Source organism: Schistocerca cancellata, chromosome 9 (assembly GCF_023864275.1).
Source record: "Schistocerca cancellata isolate TAMUIC-IGC-003103 chromosome 9, iqSchCanc2.1, whole genome shotgun sequence".
NCBI lineage: Eukaryota > Metazoa > Arthropoda > Insecta > Orthoptera > Acrididae > Schistocerca > Schistocerca cancellata.
Window position 1 is genome coordinate 305,107,627 of NC_064634.1, and position 19,092 is coordinate 305,126,718.

General features: G+C 42.8%; 1 protein-coding gene across 1 annotated transcript in view; it reads right to left on the bottom strand.

Annotated features, from left to right (window-relative positions):
- The window catches only part of LOC126100563 (UDP-glycosyltransferase UGT5-like), a 65,803-nt gene that overhangs the window by 31,497 nt on the left and 15,214 nt on the right, over positions 1–19,092 (bottom strand). The window contains exon 2 of the mRNA XM_049911180.1: positions 14,687–15,264. Within this exon, the coding sequence (XP_049767137.1) occupies positions 14,687–15,264 (578 nt within the window). The remainder of the gene's footprint in view (positions 1–14,686; positions 15,265–19,092) is intronic.

A 19,092-nucleotide genomic window follows, 5' to 3' on the forward strand; every position in this document is an offset into this window, starting at 1 on the left:
GTGTATTATTGCGTAATTCCAGTTATTGATGGTCTATTCGTGAGCTTGCTCGCATTCAGTGGGGTGAAACCTAACACAGAGGCAAGCAAAACACAAATATTTCTTGCACCATGCGCAACACACAAACGAAATCTCGCTGCACTGACGTGTTGTCCGATATATTGCACGGAAAACATATGTGATTCATGTTGCTAAATACAGCTCTGTCAGATATCAATTTAGATGCTTACCAAGTGTATAAAAGTATATCTTGAAGTACGCAGAAAGGCACACTGAGGTATTCGACTGAAACATAGCCATGATCAACATATAACTGCGGTCGACAGCATCGTCGTCTACGACCTTAACAGCTCGAATGGTGACAGTCCTCGGCCGGTTACTTACGTTTACTGGTATCAAAACTACAGCATGAAAACACAAAAATGTTAATAACCCGAAGATCATTAACTTTGGAAGCCATATTGAAGTAAAGCGGTCATCAGTTGGAAGATCGGTTTGAACAGCACAAGGCTTTAATAGGCATGATCTTGTTGGAGGTGGTATGCTGTTGCTTTCCTCCGACCTCTGAGCTGACTTACCTACGGTTTAACGTGGCTTTCGGACCACAGTGCAACTCGGCATTTTTCACATCAACAAACACTGCCCGAGGAGAAATTAATGTAAAATGTCACATAAAAATCGTGGCACTGACGAGGGATCGAACCTGAGACCTTCGCATCCGCAGTCTTGCTCTTTATCACATTCTTTTTTTGTGTTCGTTATTGATCGTTGTGTTTGGTCGTTGGTCGTTACGGACGTCGCAAGTTCGGTGGTTGATCCTTCCACTCAGTTTTTTATTACAGAGGCCAACCGGCTCTCTGAAAGAACACGCTGAGCTACCGTGCCGGCAACTTCCCACTATGCAGCCAACACTGAGGGTTCTACTTGGCATTAAAATTAAGGATCTCTCGTTTGTACTTGCGTTGACACTTGCGTGGCCCTTAGGAGACCTTACCTATGGCAGTACCCTCGTATACGTGTGTAAACGCATTCCAATGCCCACTCAAGGAAGACAGGGATACACAGTCTAGCTTCAATATTATAAATACGCCTCAGGTTGTGGATGAACTCAGACGGTTGTGGATGAACTCAGACTTAGGTCGATAGTAATTTTGAATATTTGAAAGTGCTGTAACCATTGGTGTTAAACTCGTTTACAACCAATGATACACACAGCTACAGGAACACTACTTGTGATACCACTTAGACAAAATAGTTACACAGTGCTATCAGACGAAAAGATCAACCTGACACAAAATGTGGGAGTTTGTTTTACAACCTTCGTACCTAGATAAAGAGCTTTTACTATTTGAGATATCTGTGAACGTTGCTGCTTAAGACGATTTCAGAAGAAACTAAACACCTTCAGCTATGCCAATGTTTAAAGAAATCGTCTTAACGGCATTAAAGCGTGGTTTATGAATCTTTTACCGGGCGTACTCTGCCTCATTTCGCTGGTTGGAAGGCAAAGAGCTTACTGACAAATTTCACAGAAGGAAAAGTTGTTGTGGTCTTCAGTCCTGAGACTGGTCTGATGCAGCTCTCCATGTTACTCTATCCTGTGCAAGATTCTTCATCTCCCAGTACTTAATGCAACCTACATCCTTCTGAACTTGCTTAATGTATTCATCTCTTGGTCTCCCTCTACGATTTTTACCCTCCACGCTGCCTCCAATGCTAAATTTGTGATTCCTTGTTGCCTCAGAACATGTCCTACCAACCGGTCCCTTCTTCTTGTCAAGTTGTGCCACAATCTCCTCTTCTCGCCAATTCTATTCAATACCTCCTCGTTAGTTATGTGATCTACTCATCTAATCTCAGGCATTCTTCTGTAGCACCACACTTCGAAAGCTTCTATTCTCTTCTTGTCCGAACTACACTCATGGAAATTGAAATAAGAACACCGTGAATTCATTGTCCCAGGAAGGGGAAACTTTATTGACACATTCCTGGGGTCAGATACATCACATGATCACACTGACAGAACCACAGGCACATAGACACAGGCAACAGAGCATACACAATGTCGGCACTAGTACAGTGTATATCCACCTTTCGCAGCAATGCAGGCTGCTATTCTCCCATGGAGACGATCGTAGAGATGCTGGATGTAGTCCTGTGGAACGGCTTGCCATGCCATTTGCACCTGGCCCCTCAGTTGGACCAGCGTTCGTGCTGGACGTGCAGACCGCGTGAGACGACGCTTCATCCAGTCCCAAACATGCTCAATGGGGGACAGATCCGGAGATCTTGCTGGCCAGGGTAGTTGACTTACACCTTCTAGAGCATGTTGGGTGGCACGGGATACATGCGAACGTGCATTGTCCTGTTGGAACAGCAAGTTCCCTTGCCGGTCTAGGAATGGTAGAACGATGGGTTCGATGACGGTTTGGATGTACCGTGCACTATTCAGTGTCCCCTCGACGATCACCAGTGGTGTACGGCCAGTGTAGGAGATCGCTCCCCACACCATGATGCCGGGTGTTGGCCCTGTGTGCCTCGGTCGTATGCAGTCCTGATTGTGGCGCTCACCTGCACGGCGCCAAACACGCATACGACCATCATTGGCACCAAGGCAGAAGCGACTCTCATCGCTGAAGACGACACGTCTCCATTCGTCCCTCCATTCACGCCTGTCGCGACACCACTGGAGGCGGGCTGCACGATGTTGGGGCGTGAGCGGAAGACGGCCTAACGGTGTGCGGGACCGTAGCCCAGCTTCATGGAGACGGTTGCGAATGGTCCTCGCCGATACCCCAGGAGCAACAGTGTCCCTAATTTGCTGGGAAGTGGCGGTGCGGTCCCCTACGGCACTGCGTAGGATCCTACGGTCTTGGCGTGCATCCGTGCGTCGCTGCGGTCCGGTCCCAGGACGACGGGCACGTGCACCTTCCGCCGACCACTGGCGACAACATCGATGTACTGTGGAGACCTCACGCCCCACGTGTTGAGCAATTCGGCGGTACGTCCACCCGGCCTCCCGCATGCCCACTATACGCCCTCGCTCAAAGTCCGTCAAATGCACATACGGTTCACGTCCACGCTGTCGCGGCATGCTACCAGTGTTAAAGACTGCGATGGAGCTCCGTATGCCACGGCAAACTGGCTGACACTGACGGCGGCGGTGCACAAATGCTGCGCAGCTAGCGCCATTCGACGGCCAACACCGCGGTTCCTGGTGTGTCCGCTGTGCCGTGCGTGTGATCATTGCTTGTACAGCCCTCTCGCAGTGTCCGGAGCAAGTATGGCGGGTCTGACACACCGGTGTCAATGTGTTCTTTTTTCCATTTCCAGGAGTGTATTTTTCGTCCATGTTTCACTTCCATACATGGCTACACTCCATACAAATACTTTCAGAAGCGACTTCCTGACACTTAAATCTATACTCGATGTTAACAAATTTCTCTTCTTCATAAACGCTTTCCTTGCCATTGCCAGTCTACATTTTATATCCTCTCTACTTCGACCATCATCAGTTATTTTGCTCCCCAAATAGCAAAACTCCTTTATTACGTTAAGTGTCTCATTACCTAATCTAATACCCTCACCATCACCCGACTTAATTCAACTACATTCCATTAGCCTCGTTTTGCTTTTGTTGATGTTCATCTTATACCCTCCTTTCCAAAGTTTTTATTTCTTCTCCATGAATTTTAATTCCAACTCCGAATTTTTCTGTTGTTTCCTTTACTGCTTGCTCAATATACAGATTGAATAACATCGGGGAGAGGCTACAGCCCTGTCTCACTCCCTTCCCAACCACTGCTTCCCTTTCGTGCTCCTCAACTCATATAACTGCCATCTGGTTTCTGTGCAAATTGTAAAAAGCCTTTCGCTCCCTGTATTTTACCCCTGCCACCTTTAGAATTTGAAAGAGAGTATTCCAGCCAACATTGTCAAAAGCTTTCTCTAAGTCTACAAATGCTAGAAACGTAGGTTTGCCTTTACTTAATCTTTCTTCTAAGATAATTCGTCAGGTCAGTATTGCCTCACGTGTTCCAACATTTCTACGGAATCCAAACTGATCTTTCTCGAGGTCGATTTCTACCAGTTTTTCCATTCGTCTGTAAAGAATTCGCGTTGGTATTTTGCAGCCGTGACTTACTAAACTGATAGTTCGGTAATTTTCACATCTGTCAACACCTGCTTTCTTTGGGATTGGAATTATTATATTCTTCTTGAAGTCTGAGGGTATTTCACCTGTCTCACACACATCGTGCTCACCATATGATAGAGTTTTGTCAGGACTGGCTCTCCCAAGACCGTCAGTAGTTCTAATGGAATGTTGTCTACCCCCGGGGCCTTGTTTCGACTCAGGTCTTTCAGTGCTCTGTCAAACTCTTCACGCAGTATCGTATCTCCCATTTCATCTTCATCTACATCCTCTTCCATTTCCATAATATTGTCCTCAAGTACATCGCCCTTGTATAGACACTCTATATACTCCTTCCACCTTTCTGCTTTTCCTTCTTTGCTTAGAACTGGGTTTCCACCTGAGCTCTTGATATTCGTACAAGTGGCTCTCTTTTCTCCAAACGTCTCTTTAATTTTCCTGTAGGCAGTATCTATCTAACCCCTAGTGAGATAAGCCTCTACATCCTTACATTTGTCCTCTAGCCATCCCTGCTTAGTTATTTTGCACTTACTGTCGATCTCATTTTTTAGACGTTTGTATTTCTTTTTGCCTGCTTCATTTACTGCATTTTTATATTTGCTCCTTTCATCAATTAAATTGAATATTTTCTCTGTCACCCAAGGATTTCTACTAGCCCTCGTCTTTTTACCTTATTGATCCTCTGCTGCCTTCACTACTTCATCCCTCAGAGCTACCCATTCTTCTTCTACTGTATTTTTCTTTCCCCCATTTCTGTGAATTGTTCCCTTATGCTCTACATGAAACTCTGTACAACCTCTGGTTTAGTCAGTTTATTCAGGTCCCATCTTCTTAAATTCCCACCTTTTAGCAGTTTCTTCAGTTTTAATCTACAGTTCATAGCCAATAGCTTTTGGTCAGAGTCCACATCTGCCCCTGGAAATGTCTTACAATTTAAAACCTGGTTCCTAAATCTCTGTATTACCATTATATAATCTATCTTATACCTGTCAGTATCTCCATGATTCTTCCATGTATACAACTTTCTTTTATGAGTGTTGAACCAAGTGTTAGCTATGATTAAGTTATGCTCTGTGCAGAATTCTATCAGACGGCTTCCTCTTTCATTTCTTACCCCCAATCCATATTCACCTACTATGTTTCCTTCTCTCCCTTTTCCTACTCTCGAATTCCAGTCACCCATGACTATTAAATTTTCATCTCCCTTCACAACCTGAATAATTTCTTTTACCTCATCATACATGTTATCAATTTCTTCATCATCTGCAGAGCTAGTTGGCATATAAACTTGTACTACTGTAGTAGGCGTGGGCTTCGTGTCTATCTTGGCCACAATAATGTGTTCACTATGCTGTTTGTAGTAGCTTACCCGCACTCCTATCTTTTTATTCATTATTAAACCTACTCCTGCATTACCTCTATTTGATTTTGTATTTAGAACCCTGTATTCACCCGACCAAAAGTCTTGTTCCTCCTGCCACCGAACTTTACTAATTCCCACTATATCTAACTTTAACCTATCCATTTCCCTTTTTAAATTTTCTAACCTAACTTCCCGATTAAGGGGTCTGACATTCCACGCTCCGATCTGTAGAACGCCAGTTATCTTTCTGCTCATAATGACGTCCTCTTGAGTAGTCCCCACTTGGAGGTACGAACGGGGGACTATTTTACCTCCGGAATATTTTACCCAAGAGGACGCCATCGTCATTTAACCATACAGTAAAGCTGGATGCCCTCATGAAAAATTACGGCCGTAGTTTCCCCTTGCTTTCAGCCGTTCGCAGTACCAGCACAGCAAGGCCGTTTTGGTTAGTGTTACAAGGTCAGATCAGTCAATCATCCATACTGTTGCCCCTGCAACTACTGAAAAGGCTGCTGCCCCTCTTCAGGAACCACACGTTTGTCTGTCCTCTCAACAGATACCCCTCCGTTGCGGTTGCACCTACGGTACGGCCATCTGTATCGCTGAGGTACGCAGACCTGCCCACCAACGGCATGGTCCAATGTGGGGGGGGGGGGGGGCAGAAGGAAAAGGGGGACGAAATGTCTCCCACTGGAAGGTCATGTTGTTTTATTTAAATTATTACAAAACCAAGTAAAACGAACAGTGAGGCTATCAGTATAAGCACATTACTCTTGTCAGAGTGATGTTGCACCGCCCAGGGCCTGTAATGATATAGGGCCCGTTTAGGTCAGGAAAATTTTATATAGAAGTGGAAGAGAGAGTACCACTAAATTCTACAATCCGTACGCATTGCATACACACAGAAAATACTGTTACAGAGTACTTATGGAGTGTGTGCTTGTATATTTTCCAGTGATTAAGAGCACTGGCATACAGTCTTCGCTACATTAGGTTACTTAAACTGGTGTCACTCTGAGGTAGAATTTATGGTCAGCGACTAAGTGTAAGGACAATGAGTCGGATGCGGGTTTTGCAACTGTGAAATACTTTCCCACATTATAGAAGCGAATATTAAATTTGAACTACTATTGCGAAAATTTTGGACTTGGATAGCTTAGAATGAAAATCTTTCTGTTTATTGCAAAGGAAAACAATTGATTTGGTAAAACATTCTCTGTCATACACAACTTGAAACCGGTCAGGTCGACCAAATCATATGAAAGAACAGACAGCGTCGTATTTCGGAAGGCAGTAAGATCCCTTGGCTTTTGTTTTGGCAGTATTCGACAGTCATTTCTAGGTGCAAGTAAATGAAGAAAGGCAGCGTTTTTGTTATCAAGTAACGTGTTTAGTTTTAATGTGATCTACGAGTAATTGCTGATGTTTGATATTAACATGAAAAGGATTCCGTAGACACGGAAAGAACTTGTTCTTGGGCAACTACTTCTATAATGACCAAAAGGCCTTAAATGATCTTCAAGGGCATGTGTTCCAGCAGCGGTATGAAGAAAATGATAGTAATAATGACGGTAATAATCGAATTATCTTGTAACTTCACATTTCACAGTGGATTTTCTCGAACTAAGAAATTTCTTGAATTAGTGAAAATTTCAGAATGGCTTCACATCGAGGCTATGATACGTAGAAGGGTCTTTACATCCTGATAACATGAGAATAGCATAATCTCCACGTCAGAAGCTTTCTTCTACTTTACCATTTAATAGACTCACATTTTTTCCACCTTGACTAATTTTGTAAGCTGAGCACATCATCGATTACACCACACTCCTGGGGCTGGGAAATGTGGCCACAATGGTCTGGTGGGATGAACTATCACAACTGCAATGCGTGGGTTCAGGCATTTACTTTTAAGAGTCGCAAAACTGATTTACTTTACCTTTGGTAACCTCAATAGAAAGATGTTATAATCCAGAATCCGCATTAAACATCACTTTCCTTCATTCCCAACTGGGCAGAGCCGGTTTACGATGGGAAAGGACATAGGTGGAGGTAATGGTAAACAGAAATACTGCAGCCAGTAAACTTACTTACATTAGAAAATTTTATTTTATTTGATGAACCGATAGCCATTTAAAGGAACAGGGCTCTTATTTTACTTGTACTTGATTGAACTAGAGACGTTGAAAAATTTGGTGCTGGACTGTGATTCGAATCCTCTTTCTAGGATCTGCATCTCTCGGAACAGTATAATTCAATCATTTCGTCCTTTTCCCAAGACTTCTTCTGTAGGTCTTCTCCAAAAGTTAAGTATGTGGGTCTGAATATTGATCCTATACAAAAATATTCATAATTTCATTTCAAGCCCTATCACGTGCACACCGGCCTGCTAGTGAAAATTAACGTGCATTTTTAATGTCTGTTCATGTGTTGCCAATAATTTCTGGTCAAACACCTACACATCTTACTGTTGGTGAGTAAGCAATTGATACTTATGCTATATTCGTGGACGATAAAGAAGAACGATAGGAGTGCGGTTCGATTGTCGCTCAGGCACAAACATTTGTATCCTTATTTTAGATTCAACCATCTAGCAGCTGATAAAAAAAAACCGATACGTAACATTTGATTTTACTTTGTTAACAATCCGATTACGTGTTGTGTTCGTATCTCCGTCATCTTTAAATGCATACACACTTTGTTACTTCTGAATGGAGGTATATCAAACATCTTTCGTGGTTAGTTAACAGGGATGAAAGGGTCTTGATAGGAGTACCGGTTTATTACAAAAACTGTCGTCTTTTATTTTCAAGTTTAGATTTGGTACTGATATTGGCGAAAATTTCGGTAATTCATGACCCTTCAAGGCTATTCAGCAATATGATATGATTAGATTTGATTAGATTAATACTAGTTCCATATATCATGAACACGACATTTCGTAATGCTGTGGAACATGTCATTTTAATGAAAGATTTCTTTACATAGCAGTATTCAATTTCGTTACAACAATTTTTTACCCTCTCTCTCATTCTTTTTTATTTTTATCTCTCTCTCTCTCTCTCTCTCTCTCTCTCTCTCTCTCTCTCACACACACACACACACACACACACACATACACACAAATTCTCTTTTTATTTTTATTTGTTTGTTGTGCTCTATTATTGGCAAGGCACGAAATCATCCGTGAATTAGTTTCTTAGTTTTGAGTACAGTTCTGAAAGAAATATAAAAACAACAATGAAAATTACTGATTTATGATGCTTAGTTTGCTGTCAGTTCTGAGTATTATTAGTAACTAGGCTCCAGTGCCTAAACCTAGTTACACACGCATTACGTATCCCAGGCCGTAGCAGCTGCGTCTTTGAAACACCAGCTATGGTCCCTTCGCAGCCTGCTGTACGATCACATCGGTTCGTCTTCTTCCTGCTGGTACTGTAACTGAGATTTGGCAACAAGGAAAGGTATGTTTGGCAATTCTGTGATCGACAAGTTACTTCCTGGTATGCACGGAATTAAGCCTCAAAGTTCACTTGATTTTTCCTGTCATTTCCATTGAATAATCTGAGTTATTATCGCTTGAGGTGTAACAGAACATTGTAAATTTACGATTTTCAGCCCAGGAAAGTCGTTGCACGTGGAAGTCACAACTAATTTCGTCCTTCACATAGCGGAATACGAGTTCTAGCCACTATTGGCGTCGTAAGAGGAAAGCAGAACACGTACCTCTTCGCTAGCTCTGTGGTGAAGTGCTCACCTGTGAAAAAGGGTCTGTTATGGTTCGTGGTTCCAGTCTCGCTGACTAGCGATTTTACCCCTTCTGTGAAAGCGCTACTAGCAGTCAGATCAAACATCGATAAGTAAATCGCAAGAAAATACTTTCAGCTCGTAGTGCAATGGTGAAAAACTTACAATGCAGCACAATAGGTAACGCCTGTTTCCGCTGATGACGAGGAAATTTTGGGTTTCTAGGAATACATAACTTTATTTATGAAATGTCATATTTGCATACCTATTGAGTATGACACAGCATACCAATTAAACACAGACCCAATCGAAATCTAAGAGTAGTATTTTAGTAATTCGCGCCGATAGAGGCACACTTGTGTACAGATACTCAGTTTCATTAAAACAGACTTTCGTCGTAAGGTTATCGTGGGTAGTTTATTTCATTTCTTATAGTACAGTGCATAATTTCGTAGGGTTTCTTTTAGTGTTGTTAAAACAAAACTAAACATGAGCGAGAAATTAATCATCAACGAAGTATGCGAATTATGTTATCTGTAACAGTCTGACAATGCACATGCAGTTTATTGATTACATGCATGTAGAAAACTTGTTCAGAGTTAAAGCTGTTAAACAAGGTTTGAAGAAGAATAAAATGCCACTACCAGACGACAGCTAATGTATAAAATACTTTTCTGACTATTCTGGTACGATGCGCTCTCCTCATACGTAATACAAAAGCATCGAGATGCATCTGCTACCTGGCCGTCTATTAAACCCGAAAAGAACAAAATGTCGCAGAAGTTTGCCCTTTTTCCACATGCGACTATTTTGGTTGAGAAGTGAAGGGGCTTATGTTCAAAGTTCCATTAAATTGATAACTTCAGCAGACAGCAGAATTGCGTTTTAAAAAATGTAGCAGCGAATGTAATAGAACTCGCGACGTCAGAGCTACAGTGTGCGACGCTTACTGTTACGCTACTACCTGTCACGTAGCTACAGCACGTCCAGAAGAGAACAAAAGTTCCTCCAGAACTTCCGCATTCCACAGTGCTGTGAGGTAATGCATATGCCAGGATCTAGACTTCTTAGAGTCAGACAGTTACAGCTTTTCTTTTGCACTGCACGACGGTTTCAACAAACAGATAGCGCAGTAGAGTAGCTCAATTGAAAAGGAACACTTCCTATTTAAATTTCTGCATCCTAAACTGTTGACAGTTCGGAGTAGGTGGCAGTAACGTTATTTTATTTCGGTGATTACAAAATAGAGTCGAATTTATGCACTGGGTAGCGGAGGCAGCTAGTTTATGGCGATTCGGTCAACCAAATAAATGAATGCACTGAACATGGTGCAAACCACTACAGGGAGCCTGTAGTGGTTATGATAGAAAAATGAGTCACAGAGAAAAGGATTTGGTGGTATGTTGGATTGATGATAGTTTCGTATACTGATGGTCTAGGTTCGATTCTGGCTTCTGCCAATGATTTTTCGTAGGGAGAGACAGATTCTATTCGCTTATGGCTGTACCAAGTGAAGAATCTATAGTGGCATTGTGGTCTGAAATTCACATTAAACATGATATTCCTTCTCTACCAAGTAGACATTAGGTTTAACCACAATAATGTCTGGAGTGGCTACATGTGGAAACTCTATCACCAGTAACCTTTCTTATACTAGTTATTTAATTCTAGTGACGAAACAAACGCTATGTAGGTTCACAGGACACATATTCCATCTTTTATTTGAGCTTCTGTATGTCGATAAAATTGGTTCTGAACTGGGAATGCAACTCAGACCGCCCTTCACGCGGAATCTGATCCCTTCGTAACAATACAGCTCGACTACAATTTCTTGTTTGTTTAAAACGGCAGATTTCTCGCCGGCCGGAGTGGCCGCGCGTTTCTAGGCGCTATAGTCTGGAACCGCACGACCGCTACGATCGCAGGTTCGAATTCTGCCTCGGTCATGGATATGTGTGACGTCCTTAGGTTAGTTAGGTTTAAGTAATTCTAAGTTCTAGGGGACTGATGACCTCAGAAGTTAAGTCCTATAGTACTCAAAGCCATTTGAACCATTTTTTGCCGATTCCTCAACATCTTCAAATATTGCGCGAGAATGGGTTCGAATCCAGGCATGGCACTAAGGTTTTCGTTATGTATTATCAAGCTCTAGCATGAGAACACCTATCTGCTGGTGGATAATAATTTTGATTTTTTACGCATTTTCATTCGTTGTCAACACTAACGATATATGACGTTTTTGACTCCCTGTGAGACATAGAACAATTTGCGAGGTCACAGTAAGTTCAAGGATGTTATTCCGAGCTGTTGGTGGAGAAAACTTCGGTGCCTGACGTCTCTTTGTGTACAGTGTGGGGTTCGATTCCCAGTCAGCATTGAACTCTTCGTCATAGTATTTCTGGTTCAAACATGCTCACATGTCGCAGCTGGTGTAACAAACGCATATTTAACGTTCGTTTTCTCTAGAACATAACAGCGATAGGTACCGGGTTGGAGTCCTAGGAATGAAAAAATTAACGTTTCGTCACGTCATATCAGTTAAAACATCTAGCTACTGCCGAGAAAATCCGATATGTCACAGTTGATTGTGCTTCGATATCAATCCGATTAGGTTCTAGGTTCGAATCCCTGTCCAACGCAAAGCCTTACCTCACGGCATTTGAAGTAAGTTACTTGTGAAGAAGCTAAATTTAACATCTATCGTAGTTCGTTAACAGGGACAATAGATCCTGGGCGGGAATTCGCGTCCGTTAAAAACGTTTACGTTATGTAATTTAAAGTTGATATTTGCTAACTGTAACTGTCTAAAATCGAGGTATATCACTCTCTGTATGCCTAGTCAGGAGTGACTGTTAGTTTTCGTCAGTGACGAAATCTTAGTCTGCATGGCCTGGGTTTGAATCCATATGCAGAACGAGACAGTTCGTCGTGTCATTTGAAGTTCATACATATTCTCAACTAGCTGCTCGTGAATAACTTAAAGTTTTAATGTCACTTTGTGTTAAATAACAAGTACGGGATGTTACTTTGAGGAGGAAATCATGAATACGACGAACTTACTACGTACATTACCTATCTGACGTAATAATGAGAGTGGTAACATTTCAGGTACGTCATTTCTTGCAGTAAATGTGAGCTTACAAGCCTTAAGGACAGTCTTATCTGTGATAAGGTGTTCCCTGATATTTGTAGTATCGTGGTTTTATTTTACATCTTGAGTTATTGCAATACAGCGCAGTGTTTTGTAGTGGTGACTTGTTGGAACCATTTTCAATAGTCAAACGACTGTACCAAGGTGCTATTGGAGGACATGCTAGACAGCTGCGTTATGTGTGTTGCATGCGAATCAGGCGAAATGCAATTCAGGTCGTTCGGATACTTTTGAGCATGACTGTACATGTAAATAAACACCACAGTACGAGTAAACTAGTACGCATTTTAGTTGTAATAAAGCTGGAAAACAGTAATGTTAGACAAAGCCGTAGACAGGTTTACTTCCGTATTTCTGGCCCAAGGTTTCCTACCTCAAATTGTTCAAGGGAGCATTCACAATGTCCTGTCACATTTTTGCACGCTCTGATGGAAACACCCTGTACGTTGGCTCATCAGTGTGCGTTTGTGATTTCCCTAGAGATTAGTTTTGAAAAATTTACTTAGTTTACCGAACCAAATAATAATTAATAAAAGACGACACGGAGAAGGAAAACTATTGTATAACTGGCTATGCATCCGTGCTTCCCAATGGAAGTTGAAGAAAGGGCTCTTTGTACCCTCACTTTTTGGTTTCCGTAGGTCCTTCGGCAGAAACGGCACAGTTATAGGATAACTTCGTCAATAAATTCCTTTTTTTTCTTCCCAACAATTCAACATAAATGAAACACTTCAAAAGAAGCAGGGCTGTTTCATTAAATTTTCGACAAACAAAGCAAAATTATTAAATCCATAAAACCTCGGCAAGTAAAATCAGTGTTAGTTTGTGTTCGTAAAGATAAGATTGCGGCACTTAACTCTGTCGTTGTCGTAACTTTCCGAAAATACTTCTGTCATTGTGGTAAAAAGAAAGAAAGAAAACCAACATTACCATCTATTGCTTCTTTGCTGTACTATGCCGTCACTAAGGTAAATATTCGAACTGATAAGCTGGGCAGACTTTTAAAACTATGCTATCTGATTTCCCGTGATCCGATTTTGGTCAAATAAAACAGATATGCCGTCCGACGCTATGCTCAAGTTAGCTACGAAAACTCCATGAAATTCCCCTAGTAGCTTTTGAGATTAGCTTCTCTAAACAGACAGACCTTTCTACAGTTTTATTATTAATATTAATAAAATTATATTGTTATAGAATTATACAGGGTTATTACAAATGATTGAAGCGATTTCACAGCTCTACAATAACTTTATTATTTGAGATATTTTCCAAATGCTTTGCACACACATACAAAAACTCAAAAAGGTTTTTTAGGCATTCACAAATATTCGATATGTGCCTCTTTAGTGATTCGGCAGACATCAAGTCAATAATCAAGTTCCTCCCACACTCGGCGCAGCATGTCCCCATCAATGAGTTCGAAAGCATCGTTGATGCGAGCTTGCTGTTCTGGCACGTTTCTTGGTAGAGGAGGTTTAAACACTGAATCTTTCACATAACCCCACAGAAAGAAATCACATGGGGTTAAGTCGGGAGAGCGTGGAGGCCATGACATGAATTGCTGATCATGATCTCCACTACGACCGATCCATCGGTTTTCCAATCTCCTGTTTATGAAATGCCGAACATCATGATGGAAGTGCGGTGGAGCACCATCCTGTTGAAAGATGAAGTCGGCGCTGTCGGTCTCCAGTTGTGGCATGAGCCAATTTTCCGCGGGCTATGCTTGAAACTTGCCCGCACGCATTCAACCGTTTCTTCGCTCACTGCAGGCCGACCCGTGATTTCCCCTTACAGAGGCATCCAGAAGCTTTAAACTGCGCATACCATCGCCGAATGGAGTTAGCAGTTGGTGGACCTTTGTTGAATTTCGTCCTGAAGTGTCGTTGCACTGTTATGACTGACTGACGTGAGTGCATTTCAAGCACGACATACGCTTTCTCGGCTCCAGTCGCCATTTTGTCTCACTGCGCTCTCGAGCGCTCTGACGGCAGAAACCTGAAGTGCGGCTTCAGCTGAACAAAACTTTATGAGTTTTTCTACGTATCTGTAGAGTGTCGTGACGATATGTCAATGAATGGAGCTACAGTGAATTTATGAAATCGCTTCAATCATTTGTAATAGCCCTGTACATGCTGATAAAAATTAACGTATTACTTCTCCGAGGGTCAACTATGAGCCATTTTGCTTCAAGTGGCCGCTTACGTCATCTTTCCTTTTTGGACGCACTTTGTATAGCATATTATCGGAAAATATTACAAAGACCCACCTGTGGAAGCTTTTGCGGAGGCCTTATGTGCACCCCTCCGATTTCGATGAAATTAGGCGACAGGGGACGCGGGAAAAACATGCTCACATGAGTGTTTGAAAGTAGGACGGAGGTGTTCTTCTCCATGTCCGATACGCTTGGCAGCGCCGTGTTGTTCAGGTACTGCCGCAAAACGGCTTCCAATCCCGGTTTGTAATACATCTCGCGAGCTACTTTAGACAGAGTCGCAAACGCCGCGTTGTGGAGTCGCTGCAAGAAGGACATCCTGTCCGTGTACCAGAGGAATGTGTCCGGAACGTAAGCGTACGGACTGGGGCTGCCGACGATATCCGCCATCCAAGAGGTCGGCGATATTGTCGCCACACCGATGACGGGGATCCGCAGCCTGTGAGCCAGCGGCAGGAAGCACTCGCTGAAGAACTCTTCGACGATCATGACGTCGAACTTGTGCTCGGCGAGGAACAGTCGCCGGACGCTCTCTGTCTGGAGGAAAATTTCACACGAACTCACTCCGAAACGGAAGAGAGTCATGATCAGTCCAAATGCGCCACGTTCGCCGAGTGAGAACATGTTGGTATCTGTAAGACAAAAGAGGTATTCGTATTTAGTCACAGCGAAGCTGTTTCTCTCTTCCAAAAAATTATGTCTAAAGAAATGAATGTGACAAGTAACAAACGTGACCCGGATAGTTATTAGAACTCAGATCTATAGGACATTTGACCTGCGTAGAGTTGGCACCTACTACTTCTGAAAGTACCTCTCTCAGCATTAAAAGGTCTATTGCAAAACCTCTCCCTACATCTGATCAACTGATTCAGACTCAAATGTTCATGGGTCTCAACCTGAACTTTATAATATAAATATGGGGATCAATATTGAGTGAACACAGAAAGATGGTGGGAAAACAGGACTCGATGGCGAGTCTTCCAAACAGACCCAGCCTGGGACAGGAGTCTGATCAAGATGGTGTTGATGATGAATACTGAGTTCCGTTGTTACATATAAATCACTTTCAACTGCCAAGTAAAATACTGCTTGCAATTTTTGTGTTCTTTTTGTGCCCATCATTTTGACATGTTACTTTCACAATCAATTGTCACTGTGTGACCTCTTTTAATTTCGTTTTTAGACATTATACTCAACATTTATTGGCTGTCAGAACGTCCTTTTAGTCGCACTGAAATAAAGGTTTCCTGAAGGATACCTTCCGTCGCAAGCTAGTGCCACCAAACCTATTACGAAAGCACTAAACTTAATGTTTTTACTTTAAAAAAAGGTCGGTGTTAGTAAATGAAGTATTTCAATCGAAGCAGGATGTCAAAACACCATATGTCAGACAGATTATTAGTCACACATGATCGCATTTTACTTAACATGAAAGGACTCAAAAATTGGTTTCAGAGCTGAATCTGTGATGATGGATCGTCAATCGTACCTGGATATCTCACTCGACAAAAGTATTGTCTGCAGTAGGCAGGGTTACGGACTCGAAACCCAATCTGGAACACATTTAAAATTTTCCATCTAATTTCAAAACAGCACACGCTTGGTCAGTACCACTACTACGGAACAGTTTTCCCAAAACTAATTCAAAACCGTATTAATAAATCATTATTTAGATGCTGCGCGTGGTAGCCGCAAGGTCTATGGCGCCTGTTCACGGTTCGCGCAACTGCCCCCGTCGGATGTTCGAATCCTCCCTCGGGCACCGGTGCGTGTGTTGACCTTAGCATAAGTTAGTTTAAGTTAGATTAAGTAGTGTGTAAGCCTAGGGACCGATGAGCTCAGCAGTTTGCTCCCATAGGAACTTACCACAAATTTCCAAATTTCGAGTATTCAGATAAGGAAACTCAATAGATTTCAGTTTTTAACGCTGCATGAAAGTATGGACACAATTAAAACCAATACCAATGACTTCATATGTAAGTAGTAATGTTTTCTTTGTCTCTGTACGGTGACATGTAATTGTAAGCCGGCCGGAGTGGCCGTGTGGTTCTAGGCGCTACAGTCTGGAACCGAGCGACCGCTACGGTCGCAGGTTCGAATCCTGTCTCGGGCATGGATGTGTGTGATGTCCTTAGGTCAGTTAGGTTTAATTAGTTCTAAGTTCTAGGCGACTGATGACCTCAGAAGTTAAGTCGCATAGTGCTCAGAGCCATTTGAACCATTTGTAATTGTAATGTTTTTCTTATACTTGAGACGGCCAGCCAGATATATGAACAGATAAGTGCACTGAAGGAGATTTAGGCAGATGGACAAAAACAACGTTTCTGCTGAACACCTGATATCGGGCAGGTATAGGCCGGGAACAAAGAGCTATTTTTTCAGCAGGCGCGCAAACACCAGTTGATTTCTGAGGGGGAGATAGGCTAATTGACTGCACAGCCCGTTGTAAACTTACAGAAAGTGAGGAGCTTAAAGAGTGCCCTCCAGAAAAGGTCACATCTGCAACGGCAGGAGGAAAATACGACACACTCAGCTTGGGACATGGACGTTGCGGATGGAAGGAGGTCACAGGGGTAGATGGTTAAATGATGTAAGGAAGCCTTGGACTGGTTCATAGCAATTATTTTGGTAACAAGGATGAGAACCCAAAAGTGCATTCATGCAAACGTTTTGACTGGAGCAAACGCGAAAACACACATATTGTGAGACAGATTTTCTGTCTTCTGCCCCCTCTCAGAGAGATAACTGAACATGGTTGGTCAACCACGGCACTTTAGTTGGGAGTGGTGAAATTTTTGGAATTGTAATAAAATTTTCATTGGTCGGGTCTCGGAATGTATACTGTGATTGGCTGTCGAGATCCTGGCACTGTCAGAACCAGATAGATCTTGTGGAGGAGAAGAGAAAGACACTTAATGTTAAGGCATGAAGGAGTACGTTTCTTTTCCGTGAGGCACCAGGGAAAGGAGAGAGGTATCTTCGCTTCAGAGCTTATGTCAGGACCTATACTGAGGCCACTACTTCTGGGGCCCTCTGCACCTGAGTATCAAAATGGTTCAAATGGCTCTGAGCACTATGGGACTTAACATCTGAGCTCATCCGTCCCCTAGACTTAGAACTACTTAAACCTAACTAATCTAAAGACATCACACACATCCATGCCCGAGGCAGGATTCGAACCTGCGACCGTAGCAGTAGCGCGGTTCCAGACTGTAGCGCCTAGAACCGCTCGGCCACACCGGCCGGCTTTTACGATCAATAATGGCTGTTGAGGAGGTTGAAAATACCTTGACGAGTGAAGCTAGATTCGTCAGTCCATATCACATTATTTATAAAATGTTCGTTATCTTCAACCTGGTGCAAAAGCCATTCACAAAATTATACTTATCGAATGCGGTCCTGTGGCCCTTGGTGTTGAGCTAACGTGTAATGGTATGGACGCAGTTTTTCATTGCACAACACTTCAACAACCACTCTTTGAGATATCTGGACTTGCCTTGCGATATCACGGGTTTGTGTAGTACGTCTAATGCTTATAGGACATCTGTCCATTACTTTTGGACGAAAACTGATGGTTTCACGAAGACGTTGCTCCAGGCAACGAAAAACTTCCTCATTGGGATGGCGCCTTTGAGGGTACTGTGAAGAATACGCAAGAGCAGCAGCAGCAGCTTGGTTATCGGATGCAACCAACACCTGTTTGTGAACTCCATCGGGAAGTCGCCATACATGAACTGACAGGACCGGTAATGGTTGTGGGCTGCGCTATTAGTAGACACGTGCATGTAATTTATTGGATCCCACTGTCCCGCTTATAAACGACGAGATCTAGGGAACGGATGTCAAAAAAATGAAAAAGAAACCTGACAAGGATGCGGACCATAGCTCCTAGGTTGATGTGGGTTTGATGTCCAACCAATCTTCTCATTGAGCTACCACGGCTCGTACAGTTAAGTTGAGCGATGCGCGTTCCTCTGTACATCCCGATGCACTGTGATGTCAGCTTGTCGTTTTCATACAAGCGTTTTCAAAATTCACCAGATCTGATTTTCGTAGGTAAGCTTTCGTCTTGAATCTGGATGAGAAATCGCATGCTAACGTCCACGTGCGGTATTATTTCTATCTATCCCAGGCATGTTCGATAGGGTTCATGTCTGGAGAATATTCTGACCACTGTAATAGAGCGATGTCGTTATCCTGAAGGTAGTCATTCACAAGATGTGCACGATGGGAGCGCGAATTGTCGTCCATGAAGACGAATGCTTTGCCAGTATGTTGCCGGTATGGTTGCACTATCGGTCGAAGGATGGCATTCACTTATCTTACAGCCGTTACGGCGCCTTCCATGACTACCAGCGGCGTACGTTGGCCCCACATAATGCTACCTCATAACAGCAGGGAACCTCCACCTTGCTGCACTCGCTGGACAGTGTGTGTAAGGCATTCAGCCTGACCAGGTT